The sequence below is a fragment of the Pseudonaja textilis genome, chromosome 2, assembly GCF_049901715.1.
Source record: "Pseudonaja textilis isolate UNSWEBS1 chromosome 2, rPseTex1.2, whole genome shotgun sequence".
NCBI lineage: Eukaryota > Metazoa > Chordata > Lepidosauria > Squamata > Elapidae > Pseudonaja > Pseudonaja textilis.
In genome coordinates this window covers 1,916,775-1,936,878 of record NC_141991.1, presented here as the reverse complement: position 1 = coordinate 1,936,878, position 20,104 = coordinate 1,916,775, and the positions used below count along the sequence as shown (strand labels likewise).

The 20,104-nt window shown below is 42.0% G+C and overlaps 3 protein-coding genes across 11 annotated transcripts in view; all 3 read left to right on the top strand.

Annotated features, from left to right (window-relative positions):
• LOC148126532 (uncharacterized) overlaps window positions 1–7,067 on the top strand; it is a 46,609-nt gene extending 39,542 nt beyond the window's left edge. For 4 of the 5 annotated variants that reach the window (XM_087927770.1, XM_087927769.1, XM_087927768.1 and 1 more), the window contains exon 2: window positions 2,633–7,067. In XM_087927770.1, the coding sequence (XP_087783896.1) occupies window positions 3,103–5,949 (2,847 nt within the window). In that variant the 5' untranslated portion in view covers window positions 2,633–3,102 and the 3' untranslated portion in view covers window positions 5,950–7,067. Of the gene's footprint in view, window positions 1–59; window positions 930–2,632 lie in introns of all 5 variants that reach the window. The other variant, XM_087927767.1, reaches the window with a different exon arrangement.
• LOC113451934 (uncharacterized) overlaps window positions 1–20,104 on the top strand; it is a 33,303-nt gene that overhangs the window by 147 nt on the left and 13,052 nt on the right. For 2 of the 5 annotated variants that reach the window (XM_087928437.1, XM_087928434.1), the window contains exon 1: window positions 9,447–9,550. The exons of 1 other annotated variant lie outside the window; for it this stretch is intronic. The gene's annotated coding sequence lies outside the window, so the exon portion shown is untranslated. Of the gene's footprint in view, window positions 1–9,431; window positions 9,551–12,926; window positions 13,045–20,104 lie in introns of those variants that run through there. 2 more of the 5 variants (XM_087928438.1, XM_087928435.1) reach the window with 2 other exon arrangements.
• LOC148126531 (uncharacterized) lies at window positions 13,057–15,312 on the top strand. Its single transcript, XM_087928063.1, is given in 1 exon segment — window positions 13,057–15,312. A coding segment is annotated over 1 exon segment (1,932 nt). The 5' UTR covers window positions 13,057–13,380.

Below are 20,104 nucleotides of genomic sequence, written 5' to 3'. Positions count from 1 at the left end.
AGAAGCAACTGGGCTGAAGCAGGTCGGCTGCTGCTCCTGCAGGTTCCTTCCCTCCCCAGATCGGAGCCCGCTGGGGCTGCACGCTGTGAAACTGGTGGCTGCGATTCTCTGCTGGGGGGAAGATCTCAAAAGCCTCTTTCAAGCGACGGTGGATCCTTTGGGAATGGCTCCCCTCCAGAGGTTGTGGGGGCTCCGTCACTGGAGGGTCTTCAGAGGAGATTGGACAGCCGTTTGTTCGGAATGAAATTGGGTCTCCTGCCTGAACAGCGGGTGGACTAGAAGACCTCCGAGGTCCCCCCTAACTCAGTTATTCTGTAGAGGAACAGATGTTTTCCGTGGAACAAGATTGAACGGACCTGTCTCTTGGTCTCTCCTGGGTTGTTTTACTTCCATTTCCAGCTTACGAGCACCATGTTTTCCTCTTGGTTATACATACACATTAAAACACATTAAAGTTAGAAATGTAACATCTCTGTCATGTGACTACATGCTTCATGATTGTGCCGCTTAGTGACACAAATGCCAGTCCCAATTGCAGTCAGTAAGTGAGGACTATGTCAATTGGGATGTCACCAAAGGGAAGGTATTTTCTGCTCTTACTTGAAGCTCATGGCTTCCCTGGGCAAATCTGGTGCTTCACATGTTGCTTTAGGCATCATTTCATCAGTTAAAGTCCCCACTTCTGTAAAGCTAGTGTCATGCAGAAGGTTTGACTGTGTCCATATTTTTCAGGACTTAAAAGACATGTATTTTTTCCATATTATACTTATGTATTTTTATTTCTCTCTCAGTATTAGCAAATGTATATTCTCTCCCCAGAACTTCCAGATAAACAGTCATGTGAAAAAGAAAGTACGTTCTCCTTGACTTTTATGATTTTACATTTTAGGACGTAATAAAAATCATCTGGTCCTTAGAAATGCTTAAAAGTAGGTAAATACAACCACAGATGAACAACAATACATGACATATTACATCAGGTCATCATTTATTTTATAAAAAGAAAGCCAAAATGGAGAAGTTGAATTCTTTTCTGTATGACTTCATCAGTCTCTTGCAGTGTGGTGGAGGAATTTTTGGCTCACTCTTTTTTACAACATTGCTTCAGGTCATTGAGGTTTGTGGGTGTTTTTTTTATGCAGAACTCTCTTGAGGTCCCATCAATTGGGATGAGGTCTGGACTTTGACTGCCATTGCAACCCCTTGATCATTTCCTTTTTCAACCATTCTGTTGCAGATTTCCTGATCTGTTGCACGACCATCGTGCTCTTGCATAATCTTACGTCAGCCAAGTTTTAGCTATTGGACAGATGGCCACAGTTTTGACTCTAGACTATTTTGGTATACAAAGGAGTTCATGGACGACTCAAGCGGTGCAAGGTGTCCAGGTCCTGTGGCTGCAAAACAAGCCCAAATCATCACCCCTCCACCTCCGTTGTTGACAGTTTGTATTAGAACCATGTGCTGATATGCTGTGTTTGATTTTTGTCAAACATGTCACTGTGCATTATGGGCAAATATCTCTACTTTGGTCTGTGCAAAGGACAAGTGTTCCAGAAGTCCTGTGATTTGTTCAGGTGCAACTTTGCAAACCTCAGCTGTGCTGCTATGCCCTTTTCAAAGAGAAAAAGCTATCCCCTGGCAGCCCTTCCAAACAAACCATACTTGTTAGGACTTTTTATAATTGCACTGACATGAATCTTCACATTTAACATGCTAACTGAAACCTGCAGAGTCTTAACACTTTGTTTTTTAGCGATTTTTCTGGCCATTGCATTATCTGGCCTTTGAGCGAATTTTCTTAGATGGAGGTCTGCAATGTTACCTACTTCTGAATAATCTTCCTCATTGTGGAATGATGGATTTTATATTGTTTGAAAATGGCCTTTTAAACCTTCCCATATTGATGGGTAGAAACAATTTCTTCTCGAAGATCATTGCTGATATCTTTACTCTGGCATTTTGTAAACACACAGCTCAATGCTGGAGACCAGAAAACTCCTAGTAATTCAACTTTTGTAGATGTAGTCATGCTTCCTGATGATCAATTGATCAAGGGCATTTTATTAGCAGTACTTGGCTGCTACTTCGCCTCTTTATACTATGGAAGCAGTGGGAAATTTCTTAATGGTGAGAAGAATTAACCAGCAGAACGGCTTTCCTTCAGAAGTTGTGATGCTCCATCACTGGAGGCTTTTCAGAAGAGACGAGAGAGTCAGTTTTGTAAAATGGTGTAGAATCTCCTGTTTGAGCAGAGACTGGATTAGAAGACCTGCAAGTTCCCTTCTAATTCTGTTATTCTCTCTTCTGTTGCGGTGATATTTATGATATCCTGATAAGTAAAACCATAGAAATCAAAGTGGGTGTTCCTTCTTTTTCACTTGACTGTCTTTGAAAAGAACCTTTTGCACCGCTAGGAATTTGTGACTGACCCGGTCAACAAATGAATTTTGTCATTCAATGGATATTTGACCTTGGATCTGGGAATTCATCCATTTCTCGAAATCATGATTAATGTAAGAACTTATTGGACCATTGTGGCATGTTTGCTTTGTAACATAAACTATTTTTTTCTCATTTGTGCAACCATTTTATGCCCAATTAAAGATACCCTTTTATTTGAATCTTATAGACAAAGAGGATGGCAATAAGAGCACTATGCACAACTGAGGATAACAAGCAACACTGAATAGCAAAGCAAGTCAGTCCAGAAATCAAAATATCTTCCATTTCCTTCAGAGAGCTATGCAATTCTTCACCTTCCTCAGCAGATGAGAGAGAAACGAAAGAAAATCAAAAGGAGATTTCTAGCAGCGAAAAGTAGAGTGTGAAATTCCAGCATACATTACAGGAGATTATTTTTCCATTCAGCAAAAGAGAGGAATATCTGGAAATCAGTGGGGAAGAAAAGGTCAATTGGAAAACCACGTAGAGCAGACAGTGTTGCAGGCCTAGGTCTGGGAGGAAGGAAACCCCCACTAAATCAGAGCAAAGGATTCACACAGGAGAGAAACCCTTTAAATGTCCTGATTGTGGTAAAAGTTTCAGTCAGAATTCCGACCTTGTGACCCACTAGATTAGAGGACTTACATCAAGAAGAAAATGTATGAGTGTCCTGAGTGTGGGAAATGTTTCTGTGATAATTCCAACCTGGTGATACACCAAAGGACTCACACAGGAGAGGAACCCTTTGAGTGTCCTGACTGTCGGAAAAGTTTCAGCCACAATTCCAGATTGGTTGAACACCAGAGGATTCACACAGGAGAGAAGCCCTTTGAATGTCCTGACTGTGGTAAAAGTTTCAGTCATAATTCCAGCTTGGTTCAACACCAGAGAATACACACAGGAGAGAAACCATTTAAATGTCCTGATTGTGGTAAAAGTTTCAGTCACAATTCCAGCTTGGTTCAACACCAGAGGATTCATACAGGAGAGAAACGTTTTAAATGTCCTGACTGTGGGAAAAGTTTCAGTCACAATTCCAGCTTGGTTCAACACCAGAGGACTCACACAGGAGAGAAACCATTTAAATGTCCTGACTGTGAGAAAAGTTTCATTCGGAAATCCAGCCTAGTAATACACCAGAATACTCACACAGGAGAGAAACCGTTTGAATGTCCTGATTGTGGGAAAGGTTTCCGACAAAATTCCCACCTTATGAGACACCAGAGTATTCACACAGGAGAGAAACCCTTTGAATGCGGTGACTGTGGGAAAAGTTTCAGTCAGAATTCCAACTTAGTTCAACACCAGAGGACTCACACAGGAGAGACACCCTTTAAATGTTCTCATTGTGGGAAAGGTTTCAGTCACAATTCCAGATTGGTTGAACACCAGAGGATTCACACAGGAGAGAAGCCCTTTGAATGTCCTGACTGTGGTAAAAGTTTCAGTCATAATTCCAGCTTGGTTCAACACCAGAGAATACACACAGGAGAGAAACCCTTTCAGTGTCCTGATTGTGGTAAAAGTTTCAGTCAGAATTCCAGCCTGGTGAAACACCAGAGGACTCATGCAGGAGAGAAACGTTTTAAATGTCCTGATTGTGAAAAGGGTTTCAGTCAGAATTCCAGCCTGGTGAAACACCAGAGGACTCATGCAGAAGAGAAACCCTTTCAGTGTCCTGACTGTGGGAAAAGTTTCATTCGGAAATCCAGCCTAGTAATACACCAGAATACTCACACAGGAGAGAAACCGTTTGAATGTCCTGATTGTGGGAAAGGTTTCCGACAAAATTCCCACCTTATGAGACACCAGAGTATTCACACAGGAGAGAAACCCTTTGAATGCGGTGACTGTGGGAAAAGTTTCAGTCAGAATTCCAACTTAGTTCAACACCAGAGGACTCACACAGGAGAGACACCCTTTAAATGTTCTCATTGTGGGAAAGGTTTCAGTCACAATTCCAGATTGGTTGAACACCAGAGGATTCACACAGGAGAGAAGCCCTTTGAATGTCCTGACTGTGGTAAAAGTTTCAGTCATAATTCCAGCTTGGTTCAACACCAGAGAATACACACAGGAGAGAAACCCTTTCAGTGTCCTGATTGTGGTAAAAGTTTCAGTCAGAATTCCAGCCTGGTGAAACACCAGAGGACTCATGCAGGAGAGAAACGTTTTAAATGTCCTGATTGTGAAAAAGGTTTCAGTCAGAATTCCAGCCTGGTGAAACACCAGAGGACTCATGCAGGAGAGAAACCCTTTCAGTGTCCTGACTGTGGAAAAAGTTTCAGTCAGAATTCCACCTTGGTTCAACACCAGAGGATTCATACAGGAGAGAAACCATTTAAATGTCCTGACTGTGGAAAAAGGTTCAGTCACAATTCCAGCTTGGTTCAACACCAGAGGATTCATACAGGAGAGAAACCATTTAAATGTCCTGACTGTGGGAAAAGTTTCAGTCAAAATTCCAGCTTGGTTCAACACCAGAGGACTCACACAGGAGAGAAACCATTTAAATGTCCTGACTGTGAGAAAAGTTTCATTCGGAAATCCAGCCTAGTAATACACCAGAATACTCACACAGGAGAGAAACCGTTTGAATGTCCTGATTGTGGGAAAGGTTTCCGACAAAATTCCCACCTTATGAGACACCAGAGTATTCACACAGGAGAGAAACCCTTTGAATGCGGTGACTGTGGGAAAAGTTTCAGTCAGAATTCCAACTTAGTTCAACACCAGAGGACTCACACAGGAGAGACACCCTTTAAATGTTCTCATTGTGGGAAAGGTTTCAGTCACAATTCCAGATTGGTTGAACACCAGAGGATTCACACAGGAGAGAAGCCCTTTGAATGTCCTGACTGTGGTAAAAGTTTCAGTCATAATTCCAGCTTGGTTCAACACCAAAGAATACACACAGGAGAGAAACCCTTTCAGTGTCCTGATTGTGGTAAAAGTTTCAGTCAGAATTCCAGCCTGGTGAAACACCAGAGGACTCATGCAGGAGAGAAACGTTTTAAATGTCCTGATTGTGAAAAGGGTTTCAGTCAGAATTCCAGCCTGGTGAAACACCAGAGGACTCATGCAGAAGAGAAACCCTTTCAGTGTCCTGACTGTGGGAAAAGTTTCATTCAGAAATCCAGCCTAGTAATACACCAGAATACTCACACAGGAGAGAAACCGTTTGAATGTCCTGATTGTGGGAAAGGTTTCCGACAAAATTCCCACCTTATGAGACACCAGAGTATTCACACAGGAGAGAAACCCTTTGAATGCGGTGACTGTGGGAAAAGTTTCAGTCAGAATTCCACCTTGGTTGAACACCAGAGAATTCACACAGGAGAGATAGCCTTTGAATGTCCTGACTGTGGGAAAGATCTCAGTATTAGGTTGAGCCTTATAAATCATGTCCTTATACACATAGGGGAGAAGCCATTCAAGTGCCCCGAGTGTGGGCGGGCTTCAGGCAACATTCCACCCTTATTGCACACAGGAAAATCCACATGAGTGAGAAATGAGAAATGTAGAGAAGGCTTGAATTTCATTTCTAACGTCCCACTGTAAGTCCAACTGAGAAATTGACTGTTTAATGTGACTACACAGAATTTGTAATGGTATAAGATGGGGAAAAGTAAAGAAAAAAATGGAACATATTATTTTGATAATGGCTATCTGGTCTTCAGCATAAGAAGTTGCTGGATATTTATCTTTGTAGAAATTGGGCAATTATGGAAAAATCTTTTGGGGAGTGTTCTTTGCATTTTTGTGATGATAGATGATAGAAATGCTACTTGCCATGAGTCCCAGCCATTTTTTCCCTGGGTGCCCCAAAGATTTTCAGCCCCAGAATTTTCCAGCCAGCATCGCTTGGGGATAGGAGCACTCAGACTATAGTTAAAAGATTATGGCACCTCATATAAAGAGAAAGCGAGAGAAGAAGAGAAGTAGACGGTTTCAAAGTTCATCTCTTTTTAACAGCTGCATAAATTCAGTGCACCAAGCATGCCTGTTCAGATTGTGTCAAGAATGAAGCATGCAAGTGGAAGAAACCTTATGAATAGCAAATATATTGGGGGAGGTTAGGGCAGTGACAAAAGCAGTGTAAAATTTCAGATTTAAAAGCTGTTCTGCCCTGCAGGGGACTTTCATGGTTCAAAAGCTATAAGAAGCAATTAGATTGAAACATTTCAGTTGCTACATATTCCTTCACTCCCCAGATTTCATTCCGTTGGTGGTGCATCCTTTAAAGCTGGTTCTCCTTCATGGTTGGGTTGACATGTGATTTTATGGACATGTTCTTTTCTTGGAAACAGTATGGAACTCTTATGCCACTGCTGTCTGCTCTGAGAGTTTTTTCTAAACTTCTATATCTAGAAAACAAACACTGGATTTCCCTGTGTTGCACCATCCATTTATTATCCTGGAAGAACTGTTCTTAACATAGAACTTTTTTTTAATACTAGCTATTGTGCACCCTTTGGGGTGTTCAGTTTTACAAACAGTCCTCGCATACTGCTTACTACTCAGCGTTCAAAACACCCATATGTCAACTTCAGGACCTTCAGAGTCGGGTTCTCACCAGTTGTGCCAATATGACATGCCTAATAAATTTGGACTTTGAGGAACTCCTTGGCCTTGGAGTTTTGATTGTCCTGGCTCTGTTACTTTCTTTTCCAGACTAAGACATTTTATGAAAAGGGTTGCAGGAGCTGCGCCTTTTGATACAATGGGTTAAAAAAGGCTCTACCAGACGACTCCTGACATACCGTATAAGGTTAGATATTGACGAAAAGGCAGCATCTCTAGCCAGGAATTGGATGGGGGAAGGATGGTGGGCCTTCTAGTGCAATGACATCTGAAGGTCTGCCTCTTCAACATCAGTGCAATCCTAATATGCACCTATTGCAGCTGTGGATTAGCGCATGTTTCTTTTGCTATCGCAGTGTTCTCTTTTTTAAAACGTCTGGGTGCTTGCTTTTCATCCCTTGGCTTTTCATGTGGGTGATATGGGTGAGCCTCTCTGGCGGGACCCAGATGGAGGACTTTGGTATTGTCCGGCAGCACCCCAGTCGCCCCCCCTCCTCGCAGTGCCTTCAGAGAACAAGTTAAACGCAGAGACCTTTCCTCTTGCACCTAGAGAGGAGGTGGGAAAAAAGGGCTGGAAGCCCAATTTCCAGCCCCTCCCATTCCTTTGCTAGGTTATGCTGTGGAGGTCCTTTCGCAGGCAGAGGCAAACAAAAGTTATAACCAGTAACCAACATGGGTTGAACAAAACAGATCATGCCAAACAAACCTTATTTCATTCTTTGACAAAGTGACTAAAAGAGCCAGCGAAATGCTGTGGAGATAGTACATTTAGCTTTCAGTAAAGCATTTGATAAAATAGACCAGAACATATTTCTTGGCAAGCTAGAAAAATGTGGGACAGGCAGCACCACCACAAGATGGATTCCTAACTGGCTGACAAATTGTACTCTATGTGTAGTCCTCAATGGAACTACACCGACATGGTGGGAAGTAAACAGTGGGATATCCCCAGATTGCAATTTATACCCAGCACTGATCTAAATCTTCATAAACTACCTAAACAAGGGTATAGAAGGGGAACTCATCAAATTTGCAGTCAAGAATTTCCAACACTCCAGAAGACAAGATGAAGATCAAAAATTACTTGACAGACTTGAACAGTGGGTCCTATCTAAAAAATGATATTCAGCAGAGATAAAAGTAAAGTTTTATACTTAGACAAGAAAAAACAATTGTATAAGTACAAACAAGGTGAAATCTGTGAGAGGGAGTCTTGGAGTCCTACTGGACAATCACTTAAATGTGAGCCAGCAGTGAGTGGCAGCAGTCAAAATAACCAATACAATCCTAGGCTGCATTAATAGAGGGATAGAATTAAGATCACGTGAAGTTATAGTACTGCTTTACAAAGCCTTAGTAAGACCACACTTGGAATACTGTGTGCAATTCTAGTCACCACAATATAAAAAGATACTGAGACACTGGAAAGCACGCAGAGAAGGGCAACAAAGATGATTAGGGGGATGGAAGCTAAACCACATGAAGAATAGTTACAGGAATTGGGTATGTTGAAAGAAAGACCAGGGGAGGCATGAGAGCAGTATTCCAATATTTGAGCCAGAAAGATGAGGGGGGGGCAAGTTAGTTGCAAGGCACCAGAAGGCAAGACAAGGAACAATGGATGGAAACTAATGAAGGAGAGAAGCAACTTAGAATTAAGGAGAAACTTCCTAACAGTGAGAACAATTAACCAGTGGAACAGCTTAGCCTTCAGAGGTTGTGGGAGCTTCAACACTGGAAGTTTTTAAAAATAGACTGGATAGTCTCTTGTCTGAAATGGTATAAGGTCTCCTGCTGGAGCAGAGGGCTGGAGTAGAAGACTTCCAAGGTCCCTTCCAGATATATTCTGATTGATTGACCGATTGATCTTGAAAGCTGCAGCCTTGAATTTCCTGTTGGAGCAGCAGGGTTAGGGTTAATGTGCATATTTTATGGGGAGGAAGAAGAGCCACTTTGGTGTAGTGGTGAAGGCAGCAGGTTAGAGACAGAGAAACGCTCATTTCCAGTCCCACCTGAAGAGCAAAAACCATCTGTCCAACTTGGGCCAATCCTTTCAGGCCTAGGAAGCAGGAAGGTGGGGGGAACCACTTCCAGAAACCCTTGCCAAGGAAACTGCAAGGCCAGGAATCAAGATCCAAAGGCATCAAAACGTAGCTAAGTTGTGTCAAATTTCGCTATTTCACTTGGCTCAGTTGCAAAGCTCAGTTGCTAGGAGTCGAAAACGATCTGCAGCCATGTAATCAGTGAAAACATCTTCCAAATGCCACGGTGGAGCCTTGATAAAGCGTGTTTTCCCACTTCCTGTCACTAGATGGCGGTCAGGAACATCTTTGCTTAGAAAGTCATCCACACTTTAATGACGTCCGTGCTGGAGCTTAAAAGGGGAGGTTTTAAATCATAGAGTATTGTAATGCTAGAAATGTTGGGAGGAAAGGATAATCTTCCGGATCTCTCATGGGAAGGAAGGTGATGTCCAGAGCGGCTTCTGTGCCCTTCCCAGGATGGAAGCAGCAGCTGGCAGGTGAGCTGGGGGCAGCAGGTGGGAGGAGAGTCCGGGAGCAAGTCGGGCTGTTCGGTTCCCTCCGCGGCCTGGAAGCAGAGAAGCAACTGGGCTGAAGCGTGTCAGCTGCAGGTTCCTTCCCTCCCCAGATCGGAGCCCGCTGGGGCTGCACGCTGTGAAACTGGTGGCTGCGATTCTCTGCTGGGGGGGAAGATCTCAAAAGCCTCTTTCAAGCGACGGTGGATCCTTTGGGAATGGCTCCCCTCCAGAGGTTGTGGGGGCTCCGTCACTGGAGGGTCTTCGGAGGAGATTGGACAGCCGTTTGTTCGGAATGGAATTGGGTCTCCTGCCTGAACAGGGGATGGACTAGGAGACCTCCAAGGTCCCCCCAACTTAATCTGTAGTGGACCTGAGGGTTTTCTGGGCAAGAAAACCGGACTGAGGTGCCTCTTCTGAGTCTTTTCTGGGGGTTTTTTTGCTTCCATTTCTAGTTTACAAGCACCGTGTTTTCCTACTGGTCCCCTCATCCGTGTATTCACCAGGTTCAACTCTGCTTAACCCAGCAGTTTTTTAAAAATTGAATGTTTTGAACTTTTTGATTTTTATAAAATTTGTTGGTCACCTACCTTACCATGACATTCCAGTGGGTAGCTTAGAGGCACAAAAATACATACACATTAAAACACTTTAAAGTAAGAAATGTAACTTGGCTCTGTCATGTGACTTCATGCTTCATGATTGGGCTGCTTAGTGACACAGATGCCAGTCTGAATTGCAGTCAGTAAGTGAGGACTACTTCAACTGGGATGTCACCAAAGGGAAAGTATTTTCTGCCCTTACATGGAGCTCATGGCTTCCATGGGCAAAACTGGTGCTTCAAATCTTGTTTTAGGCATCATTTCATCAGTTAAAGCCCCCACATCTGTAAAGTTAGTGTCATGCAGACTGACAGGTGTGGATCAGTGAAATAAAAGACTTGAGTCCAAGTGTGTTGATAAGCCAATGCATTTATCCATCTGAATAAAGAGGGGTCCCTCCAAAGAAGGAAAGAACCCTGAGTGTAGTGCAAAGCAGATATTTATACATTTCTTTGATTTTGCTTCATTACATAAGAAGGAACTGGCACACGACAGATAAGGTACAGAAATATAGAAAGTATAAAAATAGTATAAACGCCTTCTGTGGTTTTGGCCACATGCCTAACCCAGAGGCTAGTGGTTTCCTGTGAAAGTTTTCATGGCCTCAGAGGCCTGTTGAGGCCTTAACATCAGCCTTGCCATCTCAACAGATGAGCAACCATCAAATTCATCAGATTCCTGATTAACATTAGTGGAGAAGGTTTGACTGTAACCATTTTGACATATTTTTCAGCCTTAAAAGACATGGATTTTCTCCATATTGTAGGTGTGTGTATTTTTAAATCACTCTGAATGTACATATCTCATAGAATAGAGTACAATAGAATAGAACAGAGTTGGAAGGGACCTTGGAGGTCTTCTAGTCCAACCCCCTGACTAGGCAGGAAACCATATACCACTTCAGAGAAATGGTTATCCAATATCTTTTTAAAAACTTCCAGTGTTGGAGCATTCACAGCTTCTATATCTCCAAACATATAATCTCTCCCCAGGACTTCCAGATATACAGTCATGTGAAAAAGACAGTACACTCTCCTTGACTTTTATGATTTTATATATCAGGATGGTAAAAATCAGCATGTAGTTGGTCCTTAGAAGCTCTTAAAAGTAGGTAACTACAACCACAGATGAACAACAATACATGACATATTACATTCGATCATCATTTATTTTATAAAAAGAAAGCCAAAAGGGACAAGTCGTGTGTGAAAAATGTAAGATTCAATAATTTGTAGAACCACCTTTAGCAGCAACAACTAGAAGTAATTCTTTTCAGTGTGACTTTAGGAGTCTCTTGCAGCATTGTGGAGGAATTTTGGCTCGCTCTTCTTTACAACATTGCTTCACTTCATTGAGGATTGTGGGTGTATTTTTATGCACAACTATCTTGAGGTCCCATCAATTGGGATTTGACTGCCATTGCAACCCCTTGATCCTTTTCTTTTTCAGCCATCCTGTTGTAGATTTCCTGATGTGTTTGCAACCATTGTCCTCTTGCATATTCCCATGTCAGCCTACCTTTAGCTACTGGACAGATGGCCTCACTTTTGACTCTAGAATACTTTGGTATACAAAGGAGTTCATGGATGACTCAAAAAGTGCAAGGTGTCCAGATCTTGTGGCTGCAAAACAAGCCCAAATCATCAACCCTCCATCTCCGTTGTTGACAGTTTGTATGAGATGCTTGTGCCGATATGCTGCGTTTGGTTTTCAACTAACATGTCAGTGTGCATTATGGGCAAATATCTCCATAGCTGTGCTGCTATGACCTTTTTAGAGAGAAGAGGCTTTCCCCTGGCAAATCCTTCCAAACAAACCATACTGGTTCAGTCGTTTTCTAATTGCACTGACATGAATCTTAACATTTAACATGCTAACTGAAACCTGTAGAGTCTTAACATTTTGTATTTAGCAATTTTTCTGGCCATTGCATTATCTGGCCTTTGAGCGAATTTTTCTTAGATGGGGGTCTGGAATGCTTCCCACTTGTGAATAATCTTCCTCATTGTGGAATGATGGATTTTATATTGTTTGAAAATGGCCTTTTAAACTTTGCCAAATTGATGGGCAGCAACAATTTCTTCAAGAACATCATTGCTGATATCTTTACTCTTTGGCATTGTGTTAACACACAGCTCAATGCTGGAGACCACAAAACTCCTCCAAGTTCAGCTTTTGTAGATGTAGCCATGCTTCCTGATGATCAATTGATCAAGGGCATTTTATTAGCAGTACTTGGCTGCTACTTCACCTCTTTATACTATGGAAGCAGTGAGAAATTCCTAATGGTGAGAAGAATTAACCAGCAGAACGGCTTTCCTTCAGAAGAGACGTGTAAAATAGTGCAGAATATCCTGCTTGAGCAGAGACTGGATTAGAAGACCTGCAAGTTCCTTTCCAATCCTGTTATTCTGTTCTGTTCTGTTGTGGTGATATTTATGATACCCTGATAAGTAAAACCGTAGAAAAAAGTGGGTGTTCTTTTTTTTTCACTTGACTGTCTTTGAAAAGAACCCTTTGCACTGCTAGGAATTTGTGACTGACCTGGTCAACAAATGAATTTCGTCATTCAGTGGATATTTGAACTTGGATCTGGGAATTTTTCCACTTCTCAAATGAATCATGATTAATGTAAGAGCTTATTGGAGCATTGTGGCATGTTTGCTTTGTCATTGTAACATAAACCTTTATCTTTTTTTCTCATCTTCTGCAAACATCTTATGCACAATTAAAGATATCCTTTTATTTGAATCTTATAGACAAAGAGGATGGCAATAAGAGCACTATGGACAACTGAGGATAACAAGCAGCACTGAATAGCAAAGCAAGTCAGTCCAGAAATCAAATATTTTCCATTACCTTCACCTCCCTCAGCAGGTGAGAGAGAAACGAGAGAAAATCAAGAAGAGATTTCTACCAGGGACAACTGGAGTGTGAAGTTTAGGCAAACATTACATGAAAAGTCAAGAGATTATTTTTTCAATCAGCAAAAGAGGGAAATATCTTGAAGTTATTGGGGAGGAAAAGGACAATTGGAAAGCCACGTAGAGCAGACAGTGTTCCAGGCCTAGGTCTGGGAGGAAGGAAATCACCACTAAATCAGAGCAGAGGACTCACGCAGGAGTGAAACCCTTTAAATGTCTTGGTTGTGGTAAAAGTTTCAGTCAGAATTCCAACCTTGTGACTCACCAGAGGACTTACATCAGGAAGAAAATGTATGAATGTCCAGAGTGTGGGAAACGTTTCAGTCAGAATTCCAACCTGGTGAAACACCATAGGACTCACACAGGAGAGAAACCCTTTGAATGTCCTGACTGTGGGAAAAGTTTCAGTACCAATTCTGGCTTGGTTCAACACCAGAGGTTTCACACAGGAGAGAAACCCTTTCAGTGTCCTGATTGTGGCAAAAGTTTTAATCAGAAATCCTATCTGGTTAAACACCAGCGAATCCACACAGGAGAGAAACGCTTTGAATGTCCTGATTGTGGGAAAAGTTTTAATTTGAATTCCTATCTGGTGAAACACCAGAGAACTCATACGGGAGAGAAACCCTTTAAATGTCCTGACTGTAGGAAATGTTTCAGTCATAATTCCAACTTGATAGAACACCAGAGGACTCACACTGGAGAGAAACCCTTTGAGTGTCCTGATTGTGGGAAAAGTTTCAGTCACAAATCCAGCCTGGTTCAACACCAGAGGACTCACACAGGAGAGAAACCCTTTCAGTGTCTTGATTGTGGGAAAAGTTTCAGTCATCATTCCAGCTTGATTCAACACCAGCGAATCCACACAGGAGAAAAATCCTTGAAATGTCCTGACTGTGGGAAAAGTTTCAGTCATCATTCCAACTTGGTTCAACACCAGCGAATCCACACAGGAGAGAAACCCTTTAAATGTCCTGACTGTAGGAAATGTTTCAGTCAAAATTCTACCTTGGTTCAACACCAGAGGACTCATACGGGAGAGAAACCCTTTGAGTGTCCTGATTGTGGGAAAAGTTTCACTCAGAATTCCAACTTGATAGAACACCAGCGAATCCACACAGGAGAGAAACCCTTTGAGTGTCCTGATTGTGGGAAAAGTTTCAGTCACAAATCCAGCCTGGTTCAACACCAGAGGACTCACACAGGAGAGAAACCCTTTCAGTGTCTTGATTGTGGGAAAAGTTTCAGTCATCATTCCAGCTTGATTCAACACCAGCGAATCCACACAGGAGAAAAATCCTTGAAATGTCCTGACTGTGGGAAAAGTTTCAGTCATCATTCCAACTTGGTTCAACACCAGCAAATCCACACAGGAGAGAAACCCTTTAAATGTCCTGATTGTAGGAAATGTTTCAGTCAAAAATCTACCTTGGTTCAACACCAGAGGACTCATACAGGAGAGAAACCCTTTGAGTGTCCTGATTGTGGGAAAAGTTTCACTCAGAATTCCAACTTGATAGAACACCAGCGATTCCACACTGGAGAGAAACCCTTTGAGTGTCCTGATTGTGGGAAAAGTTTCAGTCACAAATCCAGCCTGGTTCAACACCAGAGGACTCACACAGGAGAGAAACCCTTTGAGTGTCCTGATTGTGGGAAAAGTTTCAGTCACAAATCCAGCCTGGTTCAACACCAGAGGACTCACACAGGAGAGAAACCCTTTCAGTGTCCTGATTGTGGGAAAAGTTTCAGTCACAAATCCAGCCTGGTTCAACACCAGAGGACTCACACAGGAGAGAAACCCTTTCAGTGTCTTGATTGTGGGAAAAGTTTCAGTCATCATTCCAGCTTGATTCAACACCAGCGAATCCACACAGGAGAAAAATCCTTGAAATGTCCTGACTGTGGGAAAAGTTTCAGTCATAATTCCAACTTGATTCAACACCAGCGAATCCACACAGGAGAGAAACCCTTTAAATGTCCTGACTGTAGGAAATGTTTCAGTCAAAAATCTACCTTGGTTCAACACCAGAGGACTCATACGGGAGAGAAACCCTTTGAGTGTCCTGATTGTGTGAAAAGTTTCAGTCGCAGTTCTAGCTTGGTTCAACACCAGAGGACTCATACAGGAGAATAACCCTTTGAATGTTGTGACTGTGGGAAAAGTTTCAGTCACAATTTCAGCTTGCTTCAACACCAGAGGACTCACACAGGAGAATAACCCTTCAAATGTTGTGACTGTGGGAAAGATCTCAGTATTGGGATGATCCTTATAAATTATGTCCTTATACACACAGGGGAGAAACCATTTAAGTGCCCTGAGTGGACAGTGCTTCAGACAACATTCCACCGTTATTGCACACAGGAAAATCCACATGAGGCCTCAAGTGGGAAGTGTAGAGAAGGCTTGAATTACATTTCTAATGTCGCATTGTAAGTCCAGCTGAGAAATTGACTCTTTAATTTGATTACAAAGAATTTGTAATGGTATTAGATGGGGAAGAGGGAGGAAAAAATTGGAACATATTACTTTGATAATTGCTATCTGGCCTTCAGCGTAAGAAGTTGCTGGATATTTATCTTTGTAGCAATTGGACAGTTATGTGAAAATCTTTTTGGGAGTGTTCTTTGCATTTTTGCAATTGTAGATGATAGAAATGCTACGTGCCATGAGCCCCAGCCATTTTTTCCCTGGGCGCCCCAACGATTTTCAGCCCCAGAATTCTCCAGCCAGCATCGCTTTTGGTTAGGAGCACTCAGACTATAGTTAGAGATTGTGGCAACTCATATAAAGAGAAAGCGAGAGGAGAAGAGAAGTAGACGGTTCCGGGAATTCAGTGCACCAAACATGCCTGTTCAGATTGTGTCAAGAATGAAGAAATCATATGAATAGCAAATATATTGGAGGAAGTTGGGGCAGTGACAAAAGCAGTGTAAAATTTCAGATGGAAAATCTGTTCTGCCCTGCAGGTTCACGGTTCAAAAGGTGTAAGAGGCAATTAGACTGAAACATTTCAAATGCTACATATTCCTTCACTCCCCAGATTTCATTCCATTGGTGGTGCATCCTTTAAAGCTGGTTCTCCTTCATAGTAGGGTTGACATGTTGTGATTTTATGGCCATGTTCTTTTCTTGGAAACAATATGGAACTCTTATGCCACTGCTGTTTTCTCTGAGAGTTTTTTCTAAATTTCTATGCCTAGCAAACAAACACAGGATTTCTCTGTGGTGCACCATCCATTTATTATCCTGGAAGAACTGTATTTAAGCTAGGATTTTTTTTAATGCTAACTGTTGTGTACCCTTTGGTATATTCAGGATTTTTTTTTTTTTTATAAATAACCTTTATTGAAAATTTAAAATATTAAAATACAAAATACAATACAGACATTTTAAATGAAAGTGCTGTGTATATTACAATCCATTTTGACAGTGCTATGTATTCAATTATTATTCCAGTGCATTTTTATATTCCTAGTTGTTCATATATTGCTTGCTTGTTGATTATATATATATATATATATATATATATGGATCTTTGTTGTTGGTTTTCTCGCATAAGATTCAAGTATCTGAGGCAACGTTTCGATGAAGTCTCATTCATCATCTTCAGGCTTCTGTCTCCGGCTCTGTGCTTCTCAGAGTAATGTGAGATTGCAGCTGCTTCCTCCTTTTAACTGCCAGTGGGGGTGGGACTTGATTGGGTGGGGCTTGGCTGTGTTCTGATTGGGTAGAGGTGTGTTCTCATTGGTAGGGGTTTGGCTGTGTGTTCTGATTGGTTGGGGGTTAGCCGTGTTCTGATTGGTTGGAGGCAGTGTTCTGTTCAGGTGGGGGCTTGGTTGTGCTCAGGTTAGTCTTAGTTGCTGGGGGATTTGAGCTGTGAGTTGTGATCTTGCTGTTTGGCTTCTAGTTTGTGGTTGTGCTGCATCTTCATAGTGGGTGTCGGTTTGCTTCATGTATGGCTCGGAGGGGTTTGAAGTGGGTAGTGATGCAGCTGCAGTGCAGCTTCTGGTCCATGGTCGTGTCTCATCTTCTGAGTGGGTGGGAGGTTGTAGTTGTTTGGCGAGAAATTTATGACCAGAACTATCGCCAAAACCGAACACTTCAACAGCAGAATAATCAGAGAAGCCATAGAGATAGAAAAACGCCCACACAGCATGAACAAACGAGATGACACCTCCCGCCTTCCAGCCATTTGGAAACCCGCCCTCATGAACAGACGAGTACCTAACATGAAGAAGGACACCAGACCCACACCCATGAGAGCCACACAAGATGCCACCACCACACTTCCATGTAGAAAACAGACTCCCACCCACTCAGAAGATGAGACACGACCATGGACCAGAAGCTGCACGGCAGCTGCATCACTACCCACTTCAAACCCCTCCGAGCCATACATGAAGCAAACCGACACCCACTATGAAGATGCAGCATGACCACAAACTCGAAGCCAAACAGCAAGATCACAACTCACCAGCTCAAATCCCCCAGCAACTAAGACTAACCTGAGCACAACCAAGCCCCCACCTGAACAGAACACGCTCCAACCAATCAGAACACGGCTAACCCCCCAACCAATCAGAACACAGCCAAACCCCTACCAATGAGAACACACCTCTACCCAATCAGAACACAGCCAAGCCCCCACCCAATCAAGTCCCACCCCACTGGCAGTTAAAAGGAGGAAGCAGCTGCAATCTCACATTACTCTGAGAAGCACAGAGCCAGAGACAGAAGCCTGAAGATGATGAATGAGACTTCATCAAACGCTGCCTAGATACTTCAATCTTACGCGGAGAAAACCCAACAACCAAAGATCCACACACTATATATATATATATATATATATATATATATATATATTTTCTGAGGTTCTCATGGTATTAGATGTGGATCTGTTGTCGGTTTTCTCACGTAAGATTGAATCTAGACGCTTGAGTCTCATCATCATCAGGCTTTCTACTGTTTCAGGCTTTCAGAGTGATGACACTCTGAGAAGCACAGAGCCAAAGACAGAAGCCTGAAGATGATGAATGAGACTTCATCGAAACGCTGCCTAGATATTCAATCTTACGCCAGAGAAAACCCGAACAACCAAAGATCCATATATATATGTGTGTGTGTATGTGTGTGTGTGTGTGTGTATGTATATATACATATGTACATATATACGTATATGTGTTTTCTGAGGTTCACTTAATCTTTACGCGGAGAAAACCCGAACAACCAAAGATCCACATACGTATATATAGAGTATGGCATTCAGCTTTGTTCAGGTATTTTCCCATCGCCACATTATAGTTGTGCTTTTAAAGTTGTAGCAACGCTTTGCAGAATCTCATCTGCCATCATCAGGCTTCTGTATAGTGTTCATCTGTGAATGAACAGAAGCCTGATGATGGCAGATGAGATTCTGCAAAACGTTGCTACAACTTTAAAAAGCACAACTACAATGACGTAGGAAAATACCTGAACAAAGCTGAATGCCATACATGTAAGTACCACGAAAACTTAATAAAATATATATATAAAAACAAACAAGCAAAAACAAACAAGCAATCAAATAAATAAATATCAATGTATAGTTTATAAGGAATAATATATATTATATATATATATATATATATATATATATATATATATATATATATTTATAAACTATACATTCCTTATTTATTTATTTGATTGCTTGTTTGTATTTTTAACAAAAACTTTATTAAACATTAAAAAGATAAATACAAAATGCAAAATATTTTGTTAAAAACAAAAAACACTGTACTTACAAATTAATTAGACATGCTTATATATCAAACATTATTCTGATACCTATTTCTTATTTCTGGTTATTACCAGAATAACCAGAATTAATAATTATATGCAAAATTAAATATTTTATCTCTTTTGCATATTCACCTTTTATTATCCCCAGTAGAAAGATTTTTGCTTTAAGTACAAATTGAAAAGTCCTAATTTCTTTTATCCATGTTCGTATTTTTGTTCAATATTTCTTACTTTTCAGGCAAAGCCACCATACGTGGAAGAAGGTGCCCCTTGTTTGTTTGCATTTCCAGCAAAGTTGGCTTAAGTTGTGATACATATTGGCTAATTTTGAAGGTGTCAGATACCACTGATAACACATTTTATATTGATTCTTTTTATATACCATCAATTTCATTATTTTGTATTTTTTTTTCCAAATTCTTTCCCAATCCTCCAAATTAATGTTATGTCCTACATTTCTTGCCCATACTATCATCGGGCCCTTCACCAATTCCTCTGTTATTTCAACCGTCGGTGGTGTCAGTTTACTCATCCCTCTCGGTGCTCTTCTCTGCTGCTGCCCCCCCCCCCATGGCCCCAGCCATCGCTGTCCAGGGAAAGCACAGAAAAAGTGAGCAGAAACATAGCTTTCGCTAGGGCGAAAGAGTAGAGGGTGAGGAAGGCACAGGAAAAGAAAGCAAGCAGAAACATAGTTCTCGTTGGGACGAAAGAGGGCGATCGAAGAAGACAGGCAAGAGAAGACGGAAGCTGCCGCCTTTGAAAAGTGCTGCTTTCTGTTGCCTGTGCCTTCTTTGATCTCTGCTCTTTCGCCCCAGTGAGAGTTATGTTTCTGCTGCTTGCTTTTTTTTCCTGTGTGTGTGGGGGCAGCAGAGACGTCAGGGCTGCTCTCCCCCCTCAGCAAGCCAGGCCTGGAAGAATGCAAAGAATTGCGGGCGAGCGCTGGAGAAATGCGTGTTGGAAATGTGGGAAGGGAGCAGGGGGAAGAGTAGGAGAGAAGGAGAAGCTTGGCTGCCTTTCCTTTGGCATGGAGTGCGTGGGAGGGGGAGACCAAATGCCTGGACTAAAGGGCACCGAGGAAGATGGACTCCTAATAACGAGTCTATGCAGGTGAGAGCTCAAGCTTTTCTGGGCTCGACACCCTCCCCATCAGCCTCCACATAGGGAGGGACCCTTCTCTGCTTGGAAGTGGAGGGAGAAACCTGGAGCTTAGCCTGGGGTGGGGGGGTGA